General features: G+C 41.5%; 1 protein-coding gene across 1 annotated transcript in view; it reads left to right on the plus strand.

The window, feature by feature from the left end:
* The window catches only part of PHF2 (PHD finger protein 2), a 460,832-nt gene that overhangs the window by 215,717 nt on the left and 224,692 nt on the right, over nt 1-20,423 (plus strand). The window contains exon 2 of the mRNA XM_082265845.1: nt 19,271-19,356. Within this exon, the coding sequence (XP_082121971.1) occupies nt 19,271-19,356 (86 nt within the window). The remainder of the gene's footprint in view (nt 1-19,270; nt 19,357-20,423) is intronic.

The following is a 20,423-nucleotide window of genomic DNA, read 5'->3' on the forward strand; positions in this document are numbered from 1 at the left end:
TTATAAATATTTTATTATATCTTTTCATGTGACAATACTGAAGAAATGACACTTTTCTGCAATGTAAAGTAGTGAGTGTACAGCTTGTATAACAGTGTAAATTTGCTGTCCCCTCAAAATAACTCAACACACAGCCAATAATGTCTAAACCGCTGGCAACAAAAGTGAGTACACCCCTAAGTAAAAATGTCCAAATTGGACCCAATTAGCCATTTCCCCTCCCCGGTGTCATGTGACTGGTTAGTGCTACAATGTCTCGGGTGTGAATGGGGAGCAGGTGTGTTAAATTTGGTGTTATCGTTCTCACTCTCTCATGCTAGTCACTGGAAGTTCAACATGGCACCTCATGGCAAAGAACTCTCTGAGGATCTGAAAAAAAGAATTGTTGCTCTACATAAAGATGGCCTAGGCTATAAGAAGATTGCCAAGACCCTGAAACTGAGCTGCTGCATGGTGGCCAAGACCATTCAGCAGTTTAACAGGACAGGTTCCACTAAGAACAGGCCTCCCCATGGTCAACCAAAGAGGTTGCATGGACGTGCTCAGCGTCAGATCCAGAGGTTGTCTTTGGAAAAAAAGACTTATGAGTGCTGCCAGCATTGCTGCAGAGGTTTAAGGGGTGGGGGTCAGCCTATCAGTGCTCAGACCATACGCCACAGACCTAGCTGCAGCATGGTGGTCAAGGCCATACAGCGGTTTAACAGGACATGTTCCACTCCGAACAGGCCTCGCCATGGTCGACCAAAGAAATTGTGTCCCTGCAATTATGCAGCAGGCTAGTCCATTTTGCTGAAATTTCATTGCAGCAACTCAAAATGGTACTCAGTAGTTTGTATGACCCCCACATGTTTGTATGCATGCCTGACAGCATCGGGGCATGCTCCTAATGGGACGACGGGTGGTGTCCTGGGTTATTTCCTCCCAGATCTGGATCAGGGCATCACTGAGCTCTTGAACAGACCGAGGTGCAACCTGGCAGCGTCGGATGGACTGAAGCATAATGTCAAGGAGGTGTTCTATTGGATTTAGGTCAGGCGAGCGCGGGGGCCATTCGATGGTATCAATTCCTTCATTTTTCCTGGAACTGACTGCATTCTCTCACCACATGATGCTGGTCATTCTGAAGGATGTTACAGGCAGCATAACGTTCTCCACGGGTTCTTCAGACCCTTTCGTGTCTGTCACATGCGCTCAGGGTGAATCTGTTCTCATCTGTGAAAAGCACAGGATGCCAGTGGTGGACCTGCCAGTTCTGGTGTTTTAAAGTAAATGCCAATTGAGCTCCATGGTGCTGGGCAGTGGATAGGGCCCACTAGAGGATGTCGGGCCCTCAGGTCACCCTCATGAAGTTTGTTTCTGATTGTAGCAGTGGCCTGCTGGAGGTAATTTTGTAGGGCTCTGGAAGTGCTCATCCTGTTCCTCTGTGCACAAAGGAACAGATACCGGTCCTGTTGATGGGATAAGGACCTTCTAAGGCCCTGTTCAGTTCTCTTGGAGTTGCTGCCTGTCTCCTGGAATCTCTTCCATGCTCTTGAGACTGTGCTGGAAGACCAAGCAAACCTTCTGGTAATAGGATGTATTGATGTGCCATCCTGGAGGAGTTGGACTGCCTGTGCAACCTCTAAAGGGTCCAGATATCGCCTCATGCTACCAGTAGTAACACTGACCCTAGCCAAATGCAAAACTAGTGAAAAACAGTTAGAAGAAATGAGTAGGAGAAAAAAAAAATTCAGTGGCCTCCACCTGTAAAACCATTCCCGTTTTGGGGGGTTGTCTCATTGTTGCCCATCTAGTGTACCTGTTAATTTCATTAACACCAAAGCATCTGACATTGATTAACAACCCCCTCTGCTACTTAACTGATCAGGTTAATATCCCAGGAGTTTTATTGACTTGATACTATACTCTGATTAAAAACTTTTCCTATAATTTTTTTGAGCAGTGTATATGTGTGTATGTATATGTATATATATATATATATATATATATATATATATATATATATATATATATATATATATATATATATATATATATATATGTGTGTGTGTATATACATATATATATATATATATATATATATATTCAGATCTAATAAGAAAATCGAAAAATTTTTCTTTCTTTTTCTTTTATTTATGTATGAATATTTTGAATTCCTCTTTTATGTCAGTGGTTAGAGCTTTAGAATCCTTTTCACATATTTCCTCTATCACCCTAGCTTTTTGGTTACAAAAAGTCTGAGGCCTACAGAGCCCAATAGCTCAGACTGACATTTATACACATACATGTGATGATTCCAGCTCCTCCCTTTGTACAGCTGGATACCTCTCTTTAATGCTTTGGGAATCCTTTGTGATTTTGTTGGAAGATAAACAGTGAATATTATATATAGTTAAAAAAAAATGTATAAACATTTAACTTTTTTTTATTAAAAAATAAACACAAACATATTCTAGTTTCCTATGTTTGAAATATTCATTTAAAAAGTAAAGACACTAGATATAAATAATTAAAAACAATAAAATATACCGTACAGTACTGTGCAAAAGGTTTCGGCAGGTGTGAAGTAATGCTGTAAAGCAAGAGTGCTTTGAGAAATATATATATTTTAATTGTTTCTTTTTATCAACTTACAAAATGCAAAATGAGCATACCAAGAAAAATCTAAATCAAATTTTCCACTTCCACAAAGTCAGGGAGCCATTAGAGCCAGGTGTAAAATTAACCAATTATACCAAGCAGGTGCTAATGATCATCAATTACATATGTAGACTGAAACCGTTACTAGGCAATAACGCCAAATATTGATTTGATTTCGATTTCTCTTCTGTTCTTTTACTTAGCATTTTGCTAATTGATAAAAATAAACCACTAACACTGAAAGCATTCTTCATTCACAGCATTTTTTTTACACCTGCCTAAAACTTTAGCAGAGTATTGAGTAGTGAGATAAGATACCAGTCACACGGCATAGTTCGTATATTTAATGCGAAGGGCTAAAATCTTATTTGAACATGTTTCTGGCATCCTAATTCTCAGTTTGGCATTGTAGCCCCCCCCCCCCCCCCCAAGGATATCTAAAAAAAAAAAAAACGTAATAACTGAATAAACTCTTAGAATAAAGAAATATAGGAGCCTGAATAGTACAGTATAAAGACGTTTGTTCTGTCATTTCTCCAGCACCATGACTTATCCTGTAGATGTCTACACTATTAGTGCCGATAGAGAGCTCATTATTAATGCAATAATAATTCTATTAGCCATTAAAGAGACATTATGGTGAAGCAGTGATCACTGTGGTGTTCTCCAGTCAGTAAGATTGATGTATGTCTGTACTCCCCTATCTCTTCTATGAATCAATGGCATGTACATTTTAAAAATTTACGTCCGGGTATATTTATAAAGCAGTTCACCAAACATTCACTCTAGATCAGGCATGTCCAACCTGCGGCCCAGGGGCCGCATGCAGCCCAGAACCGCAGGCAATGCGGCCCACTGCCCCCTGACAATTTTTTTTTGCTGGGGAGGAAGGAAGTCGGGTCGGGGGCACAGCCACAGCGGCTTCCAACTAACTGTAGGCAGAGGCTGCCTCGGAAGGGATCATCCTCTAGTTGTGTTAAATTGGTGCTGGGGGGGGGCAGCAGAGTGGGAAGGGCGCAGCGGCGTTTTATTACTTATATACCTTAACTATAGTATATATTTTATATGCGGCCTGAGAAAATTTCTCTTCACTCAATGTGGCCCAGAGAAGCCAAAAGGTTGGACACCCATGCTCTAGATCAGAGGTGTCAAACTCAATTTCAACTCGGGCCGCATCAGTATTATGGTCGCCCTTAGAGGGCCAGGTCAATCTGTAGCCCACCACTATCAGAAGTCAAGAGCCCCCCCCCCCCTCCTTACATCACAGTGCATCGCCTTTACCATGTGCTGCTGTTGGGAAGAAGCTGGAGGCAGAGCTGGGAAGCAGCAACTGCAGGGTCTGGAGGAGGGCTGGAGTCAGCTGAAAGCAGAGACCAGTGGAGGCGGAGAGGAGGGTGCACAGAGGGGTGCAGGATCTGTAGGAGAAGTTGTGTTCTCCTCTCTGCTGCCAACTGCTGAGTTGGGGTTGGGGGGGGTGTTCCTCTCTACAGCTGCAGGAGGAAGCACAGGATTTGCCAGAGGGGTTCGGTCCTCTCTGCTGCCATCTGCTGAGACAAGGTAGGGGCAGAGATGAGGGAGATGCAGCAGCTGCAGGAGAGGTGCAAGGGCCACATAAAATGGCCTGGAGGGCCGGGTTCGGCCGCGGGCCTTGTGTTTGACACCTGTGCTCTAGATGAATGTTCTTGGTGCATGTGGTTTAAATTACAGTGGTTTATCCACCTGCAGTGAATGTTGCTTTCACTCTTTTTTTTTTTTTTATTTTAAAACAAAGATTGGGAATATATTTCTGTTTCCTGCTGATCTTTTGTAGGAATTGAACACATTATATATAAAAGAGTCATTGAGTATCGCTTTGTACCTGTGAAAATTGTTTGAGGAGCTTGAGTACTGTAGCTGCCTTTTAGTTAATTTGAAGAGTTCTGAGCACCAAGCTACTTTTTTTGTTAAAAGTGGAGACCCCATGAGTAAGCCCTCATTCACATCGGCGCAATTTGACATTGAATCAGAGAAATAACACACTCCTGTGATGGTGGAGGTGAGCGTTGATGACTAGGCCTCACTTACCAATGTCCTGGGAGTATTCCAGTCAGGCTTCATGAGGTATGGAAATGGCCTACCCCTATAGCAAGGGCATTATTCATCTTTAGTCAGAGCTGCACAGTTTGTTGTCATCTACAAACATCCCTTATCTGCATAGGCAGTTTTTTTTGTAAAGGTAAACTATCTTTTTAACTAATTAAGTCTCTGAAAATGAGAACTCAGTGACCAATGGTACATAAATGTACTTGTACAAAGATCATAATATCTAACGACATGAACTATTCTGTCTCAGTCATGTATGTAATTTTAAAGACCGAAAACATTTGATCCCCTATTGTTCCATGCATTTGGTGTAATATATAGGATGTAGATAAAAAAGGCGCTGGTGATCTTTTATATTACTGGAATAAAACTTTTTCAGGTTATCACGTGTATTAAGTTATATATTTAAGAATTCCTAATACTGAATAAATTAATATAGTTGGAGATTATAAATATATTTCAAAGTGCACAACTCAAAATTAAGAATAAGAATTATTCCTATTGCATAATACTAGATAAATTTATATTTGATGTGTTTTAATTTATGCACGCACTATTAAGCACTTTTTTTGCTTGTTGCACGGAATATTATATATATATTTATATATTTGATTTGCTTGTCGCACGTATATTATATTTATTTATTTATATATTTATCTAGTATTATGCAATAGGAATAATTCTTATTCTTAATTTTTAGTTGTGCACTTTGAAATATATTTATAATCTCCAACTATATTAATTTATTCAGTATTAGGAATTCTTAAATATATAACTTAATACACGTGATACCCTGAAAAAGTTTTATTCCAGTAATATAAAAGATCACCAGCGCCTTTTTTTATCTACGTCCTATATTTTATATTGTTTTCACAATTAAAAGGGCAGCAGGTTCAGATATATCTTTAAAAAGGGCCAGGCGCCTTCCTATAATTTGCTACTGATTTGGTGTAATATGCTGTTGTTGCGTATCACAATGAGACGTAGCATGTGCAAAAAAAAAGGTACTTTCTGTCCACAAGTCGCACAAGTGTGAATGGAGCCTTAATATTACAGCAAACATGCACATTAACCCCTTTGCACCTAGGATGGGGTGGGGGGGAAAGCGACTTTCTGATCATGTGACCACTGTGATTGGCTCTCACATTGTGAATCCTGGTCATGACTAGAGAATAAGAGCTGTCTATGACAGTTTGGTCACTGTGCCGGGAGTGTAAAGTTGACGCACTGCCAGCACAGAAACCTCAGCCGTCCTTGGAATATCTGTCTATATGTATTTTAACTATATAGCTAGAGTTCAACTTTAAACTTACAGATGACCTAACAGGCATGCACTTAAAGGGTTACTAAACCCAGGAGCCTGCATTCACTATATCTGGTCTCCCACACTACATGGAAATGCAATTATTTTAGTAAATATAAATTACTAAATACCTTTTCTCAGCAGTATATAGCAGTCTTCTTTATTCTATCAGTGTCTGGTTAAAGCTTGTAGGAGGAGATTTCATATTGCACTGGCTGTCCTATCAGGATGCAGGACCCCTGACCATCAGTCTGGACAGTGCTGATTGGCCGTGTGCTGATCACATGCACTCTCCAAAAAAACCTCTCTCCAGCAATACACACCAAACTGAGCATGTGCAGCCTGACACCAGTAACTCTGTCTTATCTGGACCTGTTATGGGGACAATGCAAGAAGAGGAGGATCTGTGCACACAGGATCAAACAGCCTTTTTTACACAATGCAGAGTATTAACCCCTAAGGACCCACAGTGACCAAGCATGCTTTACTACATATACAGACTGATTTTACTGTTGTGGGTTTATTTACATTTTAACATAAGAAAAATACAGTATATCTAAAGCTGTCCACTTTGAGCAACATGGAGTTTTCCTTTAAAACAGAGGGCTGTCAGCATTTGTGCCACAGAGATCTCCATTGTAAGTCGTTCGGTGTTCTTTCTCAGTAAGGAAAGGAAGAATTTCATTCTGTACGGGAGAAGGGAACCATATGCATTTAGCGTTCTCTATTGAAGACACAGCAGGACTCTACAGCTGGAGGGACCGGGTGTCAGGGGTAGATCAATCTTCAATATCCGCCGTGTGTCTAGTGCTTTCTTCAGCTTTTTCACAGCCAGATAGGTTTGTGGTAAAATATTGATTGTGTGGATAATTGTACATTTCCATTTGCTGTGGATCTAATACCTTATTTGTGATGTTCATTAATTTACAGCTCTGTGGTCCCAACCGACTCAAAAATCACATCGAACGGTACTGCGTGCGAATGTGATTCTGATCATGGTAAAACCTGAGAAGGAGATAAGTTCAGGTAGAATATTGAGCAGGATCTCAAGGCTTCATACAGCACGTCATACACAAAACAACTAATTTGCTTGGACCATTTGTCAGCTCTTGTATCAACAATATAATGTAGCGTGTCTTTGTAGTGCTTGTTAATTTGCTGTCCAGATTTTGTTAGGATCATACCTGGACTCAGGCGCTTAGAAAGGATTTCATGTATGTTAGAGAGAGGAATCTTGGGAAAAAAATGTATAGGTACATTTTTGGTGCATCTACAGCTGCAAGAAAAAGTATGTGAACCCCTTGGAATGATATGGATTTCTGCACAAATTGGTCATAAAATGTGATCTGATCATCATCTAAGTCACAACAATAGACAACCACAGTCTGCTTAAACTAATAACACACTAAGAATGACATGTTGCCATGTTTTTATTGAACACACCATGTAAACATTCACAGTGCATGTGGAAAAAGTATGTGAACCCCTGGACTAATGACATCTCCAAGAGCTAATTGGAGTGAGATGTCAGCCAACTGGAGTCCAATCAATGAGATTAGATTGGAGGTGTTGATTACAGCTGCCCTGCCCTATAAAAAACACACACCAGTTCTGGGTTTGCTTTTCACAAGAAGCATTGCCTGATGTGAATGATGCCTCGCACAAAAGAGCTCTCAGAAGGCCTACGATTAAGAATTGTTGACTTGCATAAAGCTGGGAAGGGTTATAAATGTATCTCCAAACGCCTTGCTGTTAATCAGTCCCCGGTAAGACAAATTGTCTAAACATGGAGAAAGTTCAGCACTGCTGCAACTCTCCCTAGGAGTGGCCATCCTGTAAAGATGACTGCAAGAGCACAGCGCAGACTGCTCAATGAGGTGAAGAAGAATCCTAGAGTGTCAGCTAAAGACTTACAAAAGTCACTGGCAAATGCTAACATCCCTGTTAGCGAATCTACAATACGTAAAACACTAAACAAGAATGGATTTCATGGGAGGATACCACAGAGGAAGCCACTGCTGTCCAAACAAAACATTGCTGCACGTTTACAGCTTGCACAAGAGCGCCTGGATGTTCCACAGCAGTACTGGCAAAATAGAGGAAACCAAAGTTGAGTTTGGAAGAAACACACAACACTATGTGTGGCGAACAAGAGGCACAGCACACCAACATCAAATTCTCATCCCAACTGTGAAGAATGGTGGTGGGGGGTATCGTGGTTTGGGGCTGCTTTGCTGCGTCAGGGCCTGGATGGATTGCTATCATCGAAGGAAAAATGAATTCCCAAGTTTATCAAGACATTTTGCAGGAGAACTTAAGGCCATCTGTCTACCAGCTGAAGCTCAACAGAAGATGGGTGTTGCAACAGGACAATGACCCAAAGCATATAAGTTAATCAACAACAGAATGGCTTAAACAGAAGAAAATACACCATCTGAAGTGGCCCAGTCAGAGTCCTGACCTAAACCTGATTGAGATGCTGTGGCATGACCTCAAGAAAGCGATTCACACCAGACATCCCAAGAATATTGCTGAACTGAAACAGTTCTGTAAAGAGGAATGGTCAAGAATTACTCCTCACCGTTGTGCACGTCTGATCTGCAACTACAGGAAACGTTTGGTTGAAGTTATTGCTGGCAAAGGAGGTTCAATCAGTTATTAAATCCAAGGGTTCACATACTTTTTCCACCTGCACTGTGAATGTTTACATGGTGTGTTCAATAAAAACATGGCAGCATTTCATTCTTTGTGTGTTATTAGTTTAAGCAGACTGTGATTGTCTATTGTTGTGACTTAGATGATGATGATCACATCACATTTTATGACCAATTTGTGCAGAAATCCATATCATTCCAAAGGGTTCACATACTTTTTCTTGCAGCTGTATGTGCATTTTTGACCCCAAAAAATCTGGTCTGGTAAAGCGGAACTACACCCATTCTTTACCAACTGCTTGTGCTTTTAGCCGAACTGTCAAGCCAAATGGCTGGTGTCAGAGCTGATCACATATGCAGGACTGTTGCAACTGTAGATCAAACAGAGGCTAGAATGACAACTTCCTTGGCTGTAAAGAATAAATAAGTGGATTTACTTTAGTTCTACTATATATATATATATATATATATATATTGTGGGAGATTAGCTCGGTGGCGGGTATGGATGACCCCTTTGGGGGGTGCGTTTACACAGGGAGATAGCCGAGAAGTGGTTGCAAACAACAGTTTGGTTTATTCTTGCAGTTTACTTCACACAAGTGCAAGCCTCAAAAACATCAAAATAAAAATAAAACACAAAATAAATCCTTGCCACTGTGGGCGGCTACCTTCTTACATACAGGAACCTATCTAATGAAGTCTGTCCCCAACCTACTGTTGGGCAGACTTGGCTGATCATACAGCAGACTCTCAATAGTCCATGTTTTATCTCTTCACACAGCACATGTTCATTGGACTTTCCTTTCACATAGAAACATCCATTGGTTTTCTCTTCACATAGAACACATTCCTTTGCTTGTCTCTCCACATTGAACATGTCCCTTTGCTTGTCTCTTCACATAGCAAACAGTTCAGTTATTTCTTCCACATAGAAATAGTTCATTTTCTCACCTTGAGAAGTCTTCACACTTTTTACCCTCCTCAGCGCACATCGCTCCAGGAGGTCTTCCCCTCCTATGCTCACACAGCTTCAGGCGGCACCCATCTGATTGTCCTCCGCTACCCACACGGCGTCAGGAGGCAGCAATCCTTCTCCCAGGCTCTCCCAGCGTCGGGAGGCACACATCTGACTGTCGTCCTCTCCCCAGCGCACACGGCGTCAGGAGGCAGCAATCCATAGACTTCCTTTGGACAAATTATAGAGGCCTTAACTTCCTCATTCTGAACAGCTGAAGGCCTTTCAACTTCTTTACACCTTCCTGCTGCCTTTGCAGCCGACACCCTATAGTAATTGGTGAACTTTCCAAACCAGGTGGAAATGTATCTCCTGTCTGTGACTACATCCACAGATTTACCTGACTTCCTGTCACAATATACTTCCTGACTTCCTGTTCCGCTGTTGCGGAACTACATATCCCATGAGGCATTGTAAAACTCTGACATGCCCAAACATGACTAGGCATGATGGGAATTGTAGATCCTGAACAACTGGAGGGCCATAGTTTGAAGACCCCTGCTCTACTGCAACAGCACAGCTTGATTAGGACCTCACCCCAGCCTAATCATTGGACAATGCAGCAAGTACACTGCAATGACATCATTCCACACATACTCTCTTCCTGTCTGCACATGCGGCAGAGCCTGATTGGCTCCTGGCGGTGGCCCCTCCCATTCCCCTTGTGCAGGGGATTACAGAAGTCTGTTATTAAGATGAATTCAGGTACTTACACTGCAGACTTTTTCTGCTTTTTCATGCTAGACTAGTTTGCCATGTGCCTTTCTATTTTCAATAATATGTCAAATCAGTTGTGATTGTACATTAAGATTTGCAGAAATACAGGTTGTTTAAATCCCTGCAGAGATTATGCTAACCTGTAATTTGGCCAGCAGTGCCCAAACGTTTACATATATCCGTAGGTGTTCCTTATATTAATAGTTTAATAAATTATATTTCATCATTCAGAGATTTGGAATGATGGATTTTTAAAGCGGAACTAAACCCATCAATTTAACTGTTGAAAAGAGCTACATTCAAGACATGCTGTGATGATAACTGCCACAATTGCTTGTTCTCTTAACCAAACTGTCAATCTGTCATATGGCTGGTGTCACTGATTACATGTGCAGAACCATGGCAGCCTCAGATCAAACAGAGGCTAAGATGGCAGCTTCTTTGGCTGTAAAGGATAGGAGAGTTTAGTTCCATTTTAAAATGTAATCTTCTAACTTTTGTTTATAATTCGGTACAAAAACCTGTATGTACAGTGGCGAGTCGAATTAATGCCATAGAGCTTAATTTGGTCTCATCTGACCACAGCACTTTCTCCTAATCCTTCTCTGAATCATTTAGATGCTCATTGGCAAACTTCAGATGGGCCTGTACACGTTCTTTCTTAAGGAAGGGGACCTTGTGGGCGCTGCAGGATTTCAGTCCATGGCGATGTATTGTGTTACCAATGGTTTGTTTGGTGACTGTGGTCCCAACTGCCTTGAGATCATTCACAAGTTCCTCCCGTGTAGTTCTGGGATGATCCCTCACTTTTCTCACGATCATCCTCACCCCATGAGGTGAAATCCTGCATGGAGCTTAGACCGAGGGTGATTGATGTTTTTTTTTGTATTTCTTCCATTTGTCTCCTTCTCACCAAGCTTCTTGCTGATGGTCTTGTAGCCCATTCCAGCCTTGTACAGATGTACAATCTTGTCCCTGATGTCCTTTGACAGCTCCTTGGTCTTGCCCATGATGGTGAGGTTTGAATGGAAGAAAGATTCTGTGGACAGGTGTCTTGTACACATAACGAGCTGTCGTTAGGATTGAGAGGACTAATCAATCTGTGTACAACTTGAGCACATGCTGTAGCCAGTGTGTGGGGAGCCTGAATTATACACCTGAATGCACAACAGCATTGGACAGGCCAATCAGCACTGTCCAGAGAGAGGGTCAGGGGAACCGCAGCCTCATGGGGCAGTCAGTAGAGAATGAAAACTCTTTCTACAAGCTTAAACCAGGCACTGATAGAAGTCACACGACTGCTATATACTGCTGATGAGAAAAGGCATTTAGCAGTTACTATTTACTAAAATGATTGCATTTCCATGTCCTTTGTACTGTGGGGGACCAGCTATAGTGAATTCAGGGTCCTGGGTTTGGTAACACTTTAAGTATGGATCCAATTTAAAGCCCAGTGTATTCACATACCTTCTCTGACTTTTATAAATACAAAACAGAGAGTTTCCTGAATTCTTCCAGAGCCAGAAGAATTGACAATGTGCACTGAGGTGTATAGAAACCCTCACAGCCTGGCAATTAGCATACCCAGCATGAGGACAAACCGCAGAGGTAGAAGGACCATCCGGCATCCTGACACCTCTCCAGCCTTCTGGCATGTGGGAGACCAGATAAAAAAACATAAATTGTTCTATTCCATTAGACCAGTATTAAAGTAAATGAATGATGCCATTGCATCAAAACCATTTTTTACCTCTCCTTAAAGTGGTTCTAAAGCCTAAATTATTTTTACCTTAATACATTCCTTGCATTGAGGTAAAAAATGTTTAGGCTTCGAATTTGGCCCCTCACCCTCCCTTTTATTTCCCTGAGCCCTCATTTGATCCAGCTCTGTCCACGTCTGCTGCTCTTCTCTACTCTCACTTACAGGTCTCGCTGGCTTTGCTGGGGCACCGGGTGCCATTGGCTCCCAGTGCTGTCAATCAAAACCAGTGACGAGCGAGTGGCCATTGACACAGACAACGGGGCACGCACAAGTGCCCCAATGGTAAGTGGCCTCCTACGGGGCCACTGGACAGAGAGAAGGAGCCAGGAGTGCCAACGTGGGAACCTGAGAAGAGGAGCTTCGGGGTTGCTATGCGCAATTCCTTTGCACAGAGCAGGAAAGTATAGGAATTTTTTTTTTTTTAAACATTTTTTTCCCCTTGACAATCAATTTAGGCGCTCTTGCATTTCGATGGTCTGTGGAAGGGGGGGTCTCAATGAAAACACTGTTTTACTCTGTCCCTTAGCCATCCACCAGAACTGGAACAGTACAGTCAATGAGAATTGTACACAATCAGCTGCAGTATTATTAACTCTGGGTGCAGAGTTTGACAAAAGGAGCACCATCTGTCAAACTCTCCCATTGAGTTAAAGGGGACTCACGGTTGCGATTACAGTCCCGCCATTTGGCAATTTCAAAATAAAATTAAAAAAAAAAAAAACAGGTATTCAGTAGGCAGCAATAGCACCTCCTGAACGCCTGTCAGCCTGAAAATCGCCCCACAGCAGAATACTTTATAGAGCGCAGTAAGCAATACTGCAAGTCTTTAAGAAGTCTAATGCCTCGTACACACGCAACGATTATCGGCTGACCGATTGTCCGACTTTTGAGTGGTGTTTTGTTGGTTGGAATGTGCCTAGACTGCACACAAATTTTCTCGGCCAACAAAAATCTACTTCAGAAGTGATGTCATGTGCTGGTTTACTTTCCCTGTATTTTTTCTTCTCTGAGCATGCCCAGTCTTGCTCATCAGATTTTTGTCTGCCGAAATCTGCTGACTGACGGAAAATCGGCCGTTGTGTTGACGACCAACAAAAATTTTATAGCCTGCACACCAGATTTTTTCGGCCAAAAAGTAGGAGTCGGTTGTCAGAAGCATCATACTAGCAAGCCGAAAAACGGCCGATCGGACATTGGCCGAAAATTCACGGCCAATTATTGACGCGTGTGTACGGGGCTTTAGAATGCTATTTGTCTGTATTCCTAAAGCTTTGGCTACAAAACTTTCTGACTTCCTGCCCTACAACAAGCATAGGGAAATCCCACATTTCTCAGGCTTGCATGTCCTGCATTCTTGTTCTAGGTCTGTATTTCAGAATTGAAGAAGTTAGAAAGCAAGGCAGCTAGTCATTGATGAGATGCATATGACAGTGCCAGTGGTTCTATCTTAGCCAATAGAATGTGGTGGTGGAGCTGGATCCAAGGAAGGTAAGTCTTAAATGTGTTCTAAACATCCAAGGCAATGGAAAGGCAAAGTTTAGTGGTGATCCTACTCCCTAAGTTGGGCTTTAAAATCTGGAGTCCATGCCTCTCCTAATACAAGAAAGGCATTTGCTTGCTTTTGAAACCGCAGTTTGGCATTGCATGCTGTTATTAAGTTTATAATCTACCAGAACACCCAAATCAAACCTAATTTGCCACAGTTGCCCAATGAAACAGTGCATGGAGGTCGGCTTGTAAATTGGAGACATCCAGTAAGGTCATTATTCCACTGCATAGCTTGGTGTCATCTGCAAAGACTGAAATAATACTTTTAATCCCAGACCCTATATCATTTATAAAGATATTAAAAATTTAGGGTCCCAACACTGAACCTTGGGGTACACCACTGATAACCTTAGACCATTTAGAGTAAGAATCATTAACCACTATTCTATCTTCTATCTTTTAGCCAGTTTTCTATCCATTTACAAACTGAACTTTCTATGCCTGTAGACTTTACCTTACACATTAGCCGTGTGTGGAAAAAGAGAGAAATTCCCCTGGGGGTGGGACTTTAATGACAATTGACCATCCGAGTAATTAAAGTATATGCACAAATGTAAAAACTTGTAAATTTATTAAACATCCAGGTTAGAAATAACATACAAACTTACATATAAAAAGAAGAAATTACATAAAACATAACATGCAGTAAAACTGTGTTGCTGTGGAAACACACAAGGTGATGACATGAAAAATTTCCCAAAAAAGGAGCTGACGCGTTTCGGGTAAAACTCTTTGTCCGAAGGTCAGTTGGGATACAATTCTATGTACAAGTGAAAAGAGCATATTAGTTTCATTACATAATACAGTATTTTAAACAGTAAAAGTATAAATATACATTAGCCGTGTGTGGGGAACTGTTGCAAACGCTTTTGCAAAATCCAAGTATACTACGTCCACATACTTTACTTTCCTCCTCATAAAAAGAAATCAGGTTTGTTTGACAACTTCTGTCTTTCATGAATGCTGTCTAAAATGTCTAAGACTAAAATGCGAAATGGTCACTTTTGATGTTTTGTCATAGGTGCCTTAAATAGAAGTCAATGGAGGCAGTTGCAAAGCATCAATGCCCGCTGAACTCAGCGTTTTTTTTTTTTCCCTGCTGCAAGGCAACACTAACGTTGTACTGTGCGCGCCTTTATCCGCTTCCTATTTTACCAATTTTGAGTAGTGATGGGCAGTCAGGAAGCGATAAAAACATTTCCAAACCACCTATTTTCAACAACTGTGTAAAAAAGCCCATCAGCAGAACTTTTAATGGTTAAAAATGACTAACAGGTTACCAAAAAGGGCCAATTTTCCCAAAATTGATAATGTCACTCTACCATAATACGTGTAATTATGTAAAAACATATCCTTGGGGAATCATTCATTTTGCTTTTATTGTTTTACGCAAACTGCAAAAATTAGGAAACTGTTGCATAAAAAAAAAAAAGCCTGGGGTTCTCCTGGTATTTGATGAGTTCATTATACATTCATATGAGTGCCTTAATTTCCATATATTTAATGACGATACCAATCTTCCGTATACGGTTCCTGGAAAACCTTAGTTTGCGTGCCTCCTGGCTCTATGTTACCATGTCTATTAAAACCTCATTGTGAGTTCATTTGCTGCTCTGATCTCTGATTAACCAACTCCTTGAAGCACCGCGGGACCAGACAAACAACATGCTGGGGGTTCCTAACAAGAGAAAAACAATTACCTGTCCTTGCTATGCTATGTTTCTGTTATTCTCAGTGTTAGTTGAAGTGTAGGTATCACCTATGAAGATGTTGTGCAATATATTCATCTGAACATATCTACGATCCTTTTGGAAGACCTTCCACAATGGCATGGCTTGACATTTACTGAAATACAAATAGCTCTCCCTTTTCGGCACATCTCCCTTAAAGCAGATGCAGGCGACCTTAGATACTTAGGTAGGCCATACACAGAGCAAATTTTCTTGATTCCCCCATCAATACAGACAGTATTGTGTGGGGAATCCTTCCCATTGAGCCATTGTATTGAGAAGGCAGTGATTATTGCCAGCGGCTAGACCAGCCGTACCAATAATCGTATGTAAAATCCATCAGGCTGGTTGTACCCAGGTTGATCGATTGATCAAGTTAGGTTCATTCAGCCTGCCCATACATGGATTGAATCTCGGCCGGTTCAGCAGGAATCATCCATGGCTGCCCCAAATACCCAATTAAGAACTGACCCCAAAGCCAAAACAAAGCCGGTCATGACACTACGCTCCCACCAGGAGGCTGGTAAACAGAAGCAGTGAGATTGTAGGAAAGTTTTACTACAAAATTACAGCTTCATCTCTTGGATTCAGTAAAGCAGCACTGCCACGGAATGAAACCTGACCCTGACCTCTTCCTAAAGCAGAACTGCACTGTATCTGAGCACCACATACCAAAAACACTATTTCATTAATTTTTAATTTTCAAAGCAAACTCCGTGTGTCCATGCTCTTTTTACTGAAAGGTTACTTTGAAAAACACCCTTCTACAGGGTTGCAAACTGTCAGTAAATTTACGAACAGTTTGTAAAAATCAGTTGTCTAGAAATATCAGGGACTAATCATTTGTCATGCTGTGTTGACTTTCATAAGTGTAACCCAGTCAAATTACTTGTTATGGGTATTGTCAGTGTTTCCCTATTGTGTTTATACTGTGTAAATATTGATTGTCAGTAAAAAAAATGTGCTCTGCCAGTAAATTTGCCATGTTTTGTCAGTAAAAAATTCTGCAAGAGGTTGGCAAAACTGCCCTCCTAGCATTTCTAGCTGTGGCCATCATGGGATGTATAACATTATTTGCCTAGGCCTGAAAACCAGAAAGTATTTGAAGAATTGTTAAAAAAAAGTTTAAAAGAAGTAAATATGATATATTTTCCTATCTATTTACTAAGGCAGGCCAGACACGTTTAGAATGTTGGCCGGGTTCAGCAGGAACCCGCGGAGATTTGAACCGTGTATGGGTAGGCTGAATGTACCAAGCTGATCGATCATCTTGGGTATAACCAACATGCCCCGTTTTACCTGAGATTATTGCTAATGACTCCTATAGCCATTAGCAATAATCACTGTCTTCTTCCGGCGGGGAAGTCCCCCGCCAGGAGAAGACAATGGCCTGGCAGGAGGGATTCCCGCATCATCACTGTCTGTGTTGATGTATGGCCGGCCTAGGGGTAGCAGCATAAGGATTAAAAATAGTCGATGTTGATTGACAGAGAAAAGTTCCACTTTAATTTTACGTCTGTTTACAGGAAAATCTGTCTCATCTCCAGTAATAACTCTGTCTGATTATCTGTCTTACTGCTCGATTAGAACAGCCTTGCTCTGCGACATAATTCATAAATGTTCCCTATTCTATACATGAGTCTTATCATGCCAAGTATACCCTAAAAAAAAAATATTAGAGTAAAACAGATATTAACCACTTAAGCCCCGGAAGATTTTACCCCCTTCCTGACCAGGGTTTTTTTTGCGATTTTTTACTGCGTGACTTTAACGGACAATTGCACGGTCGTGCGACGCTGTACCTAAACTAATTTAGGTCCTTTTTTTCCCCACAAACAGAGCTTTCTTTTGGTGGTATTTGATCACCTGTGCGATTTTTTGATCATGTGCTATAAACAAAAAAAGAGCGTAATTTTTGCAAAAATAACAATATTTTTCACTTTTTTTTATATGAAATTCCCCCAAAAACAAATGTAAAAATCAAAATTTTTTAACATTTTCGGCCAAATTGTTTTATGCTACATATGTTTGGTAAAAAAAAATCGCAAAAAGCGTATTTTGATTGGTTTGCGCAAAAGTTATCGCGTTTACTAACAAAGGGAAAGATTTTTGTCATTTTTGGTGTTCTTTTTTTAACGAGTAATGGCGGCGATCTGCGATTTTTTTTTGCAGTACTGCGACATTGCGGCGGACAGATCGGACCCTTGACTGACATTTTTGACACTTTTGGGGGTACCAGTGACATTACTGCAGTAATCAGTGCTATATATATGCACTGTTACTGCAAAAATGAAACTGTATTGGACAGGGAGGGGTTAAGTGTGTCCTAGGGGTGTGATTCTAACTGTAGTGGGACAATGCTATTAGTGTAAAAACAAAGATCAACGGTTCTACATAGTAGAACCGTCTGATCTCCATTTTTACACAGGGGAGAATGACAGGCGGCTTGTTTACATTAGCCGCTCTGCCTTTCTCCCGCTGTACCGACGATCGGCGAGTGACCGGCGGACATCGGGTCCGCCGGTCACACGCCCGCACTCCTCCCTGAACGAGCCGAGGCGGGCGCACGCCTCAACGGGCGCGCGCTCGCCCGCTATTGGCTCTAATAGCAGTGACAGGCGTAGACCTACGTCACTCTGCCTGGCCGGGGCTGACTGCCGCAGTAAATATACTGTGCGCAGTCGGCAACCGGTTAAGAGTTTTATTGCCTTCTTAAAAGAAGTCATATGAGTGGAGTTTACATGCACGCTTGTTAAGGGGTTCATTCACACATGGGGCTATACTACTGCTGCTCTGAAAAGCGATCCCCAGTGGATCACTTTTTAGAGAGCGTTTGACAGGCAGTAAAAAGGTGATATGTTGCTTTCATCAGTTCCTACTCTAACCTCCAGAATGCCGATCCACCGCACTGCAACCAAGTACATTGCAGGGCAGTTGCATTGTAGCCCCAATTAGTTGAATGGCAAAAGTTACATGCCATTTATGTTTGCCACGACCCTGAAGCAAAGCATTACGTCTGCAGCATCTGTACAGCCCTAGTTTAGGTGGGCCTGGCCACCGCATGTGTATTTGGGTCCTTAAGCAAGCCATAATTGGATTGAACAGATTCCTTCATCCACACAAATATAGGTGGCTAGAGGAATCCTCTCCGCTGAGACATTGGGGTTGATTTACTAACTGGAGAGTGCAAAATGTCTGGTGCAGCTGTGCATGTTAGCCAATCAGCTTCCAACCTACAGCTTGTTAAAAAAAACAAAAAAAAACATAGTAGCTGATTGGTTTCTATGCAGAGCTGCACCAGATTTTGCATTTCCCAGTTTTAGTAAATCAACCCTATTGTATTCTTACAGCGGGGCTCTCTGCTGCAGCCCATTTACTGCAGGCGTTGATCAAGAATAATTTGGACAGCCCTTTGGACAGAAGTTGATCGACCCTGCTGGAGCGGCCCAAATTTGATCCATCTTTTTTCTTATATAGGAAACACCAAATAATACATTTTGTGTAATGTAACAGTTGAAATGAACGCCCCATCTCTTGTAGAAAGCAGCTACATCAAATGATTATTTTGATCCACAAACAAATCACCAAGAAGGGACGTTTTGTTCTGCTGGACAGTCCAGACCAGTTGTTGTTTCTCTTTGGTTCGCTGCGTACTTGTTTTAGAAAGAGAGATTGTTGTAAACGATTGCGTCTATGATAAATCGTTAATCGTTATGTGTATGGCCTGCATGACAGGGGTCTGTAAATCACAGTTTGTGTATAGCGGTTAAATGAACAACAGTTAATCAGAGGAATAACACCGTGTTTTTTGTTTTACAGCTGTGTTGGCGTAGAGGAAGATGAAGCACCGGACATCGACATTTATCACTGTCCGAACTGTGAAAAAACTCATGGCAAGTCTACATGTGAGTGTCTATTGATTGTTCTTTGTACAAGTACAAGCAATTCACTGCTGTGAGATTATCCAAGTGTTCAAAGAAAACAACTGTGTACAGCAGACCTTGGGTGACAACAGTACAGTTCACTTTGCACATGCTGTATTAAGTATGGAAGCTTTCACACTGCTCTGTTGCATAAACGCTGTAAAAATGCACATCTGTTTTTGCCGTGTTTATGTGTGTCCAGTGTGTTCTCTGGGTGCCTATTACCCAGCATGCACTTGAGAAACTTGAACACGTGACTCAAAAAAAAGAACCAAAATCGCAGCGCCGGTGCGTTTTTTACGCGTTTTGCTATTAACCACTTTAACCGCCCTATAGCACTTTTATTGCTACAGGGCGGCAGCTGTGCGCCACATCATGTATATATACGTGATTCCAGACTTCATCTGCAGGGAGCGTGCTACTTCTGCTGTGATCATTCCCAGCAGAAGCCGATCTGCAGGTGCCGGGCACTCGATGTCCTCCGGCACCCACCGATCGTCGGCAATACACAGAGAACTGTGATATGCCTATGTAAACAAGACAACAATTCTGACAGGAGGGAAGGGATCGATCCTGTGTTCCTGCAAAGCAGGAACTAGAATTGACCTCTTCCCCTAGTGAAAGCAGCACACAGTGTACACAAAAACAGGCTAGGCACACAGGTAACCCCTTGATCACCCCTGATGGTAACCCCTCTTTAGCCAGTGTCATTAGTACAGTGACAGTGCATATTTTTTAGCACAGATCACTGTATTAGTGTCACTGGTTCCTGTAAAGTGTCAACTAGTGTCTGATTGCCCGCCCCAATATCGCAGTCTTGCTTTAAGTTCCTGATCGCCACCATTACTAGTATAAAAAATAAATAAATAAAAATTCCATAAATATATCCTATAGCTTGTAGGCACTCTTATATTCACATAATCCAATCAATATACGATTACTGGATTATTTTTTTTTTTTGCAAAAAAATATGTAGCAGAATACATATTGGCCTAAATTTATAGAAAAATTTGATTTTTAAACATTTTTATTGGATGTGTTTTAAAAGC

This window comes from Pelophylax lessonae (genome assembly GCF_965119305.1).
Source record: "Pelophylax lessonae genome assembly, chromosome: 8".
Taxonomy (NCBI): Eukaryota; Metazoa; Chordata; class Amphibia; order Anura; family Ranidae; genus Pelophylax; species Pelophylax lessonae.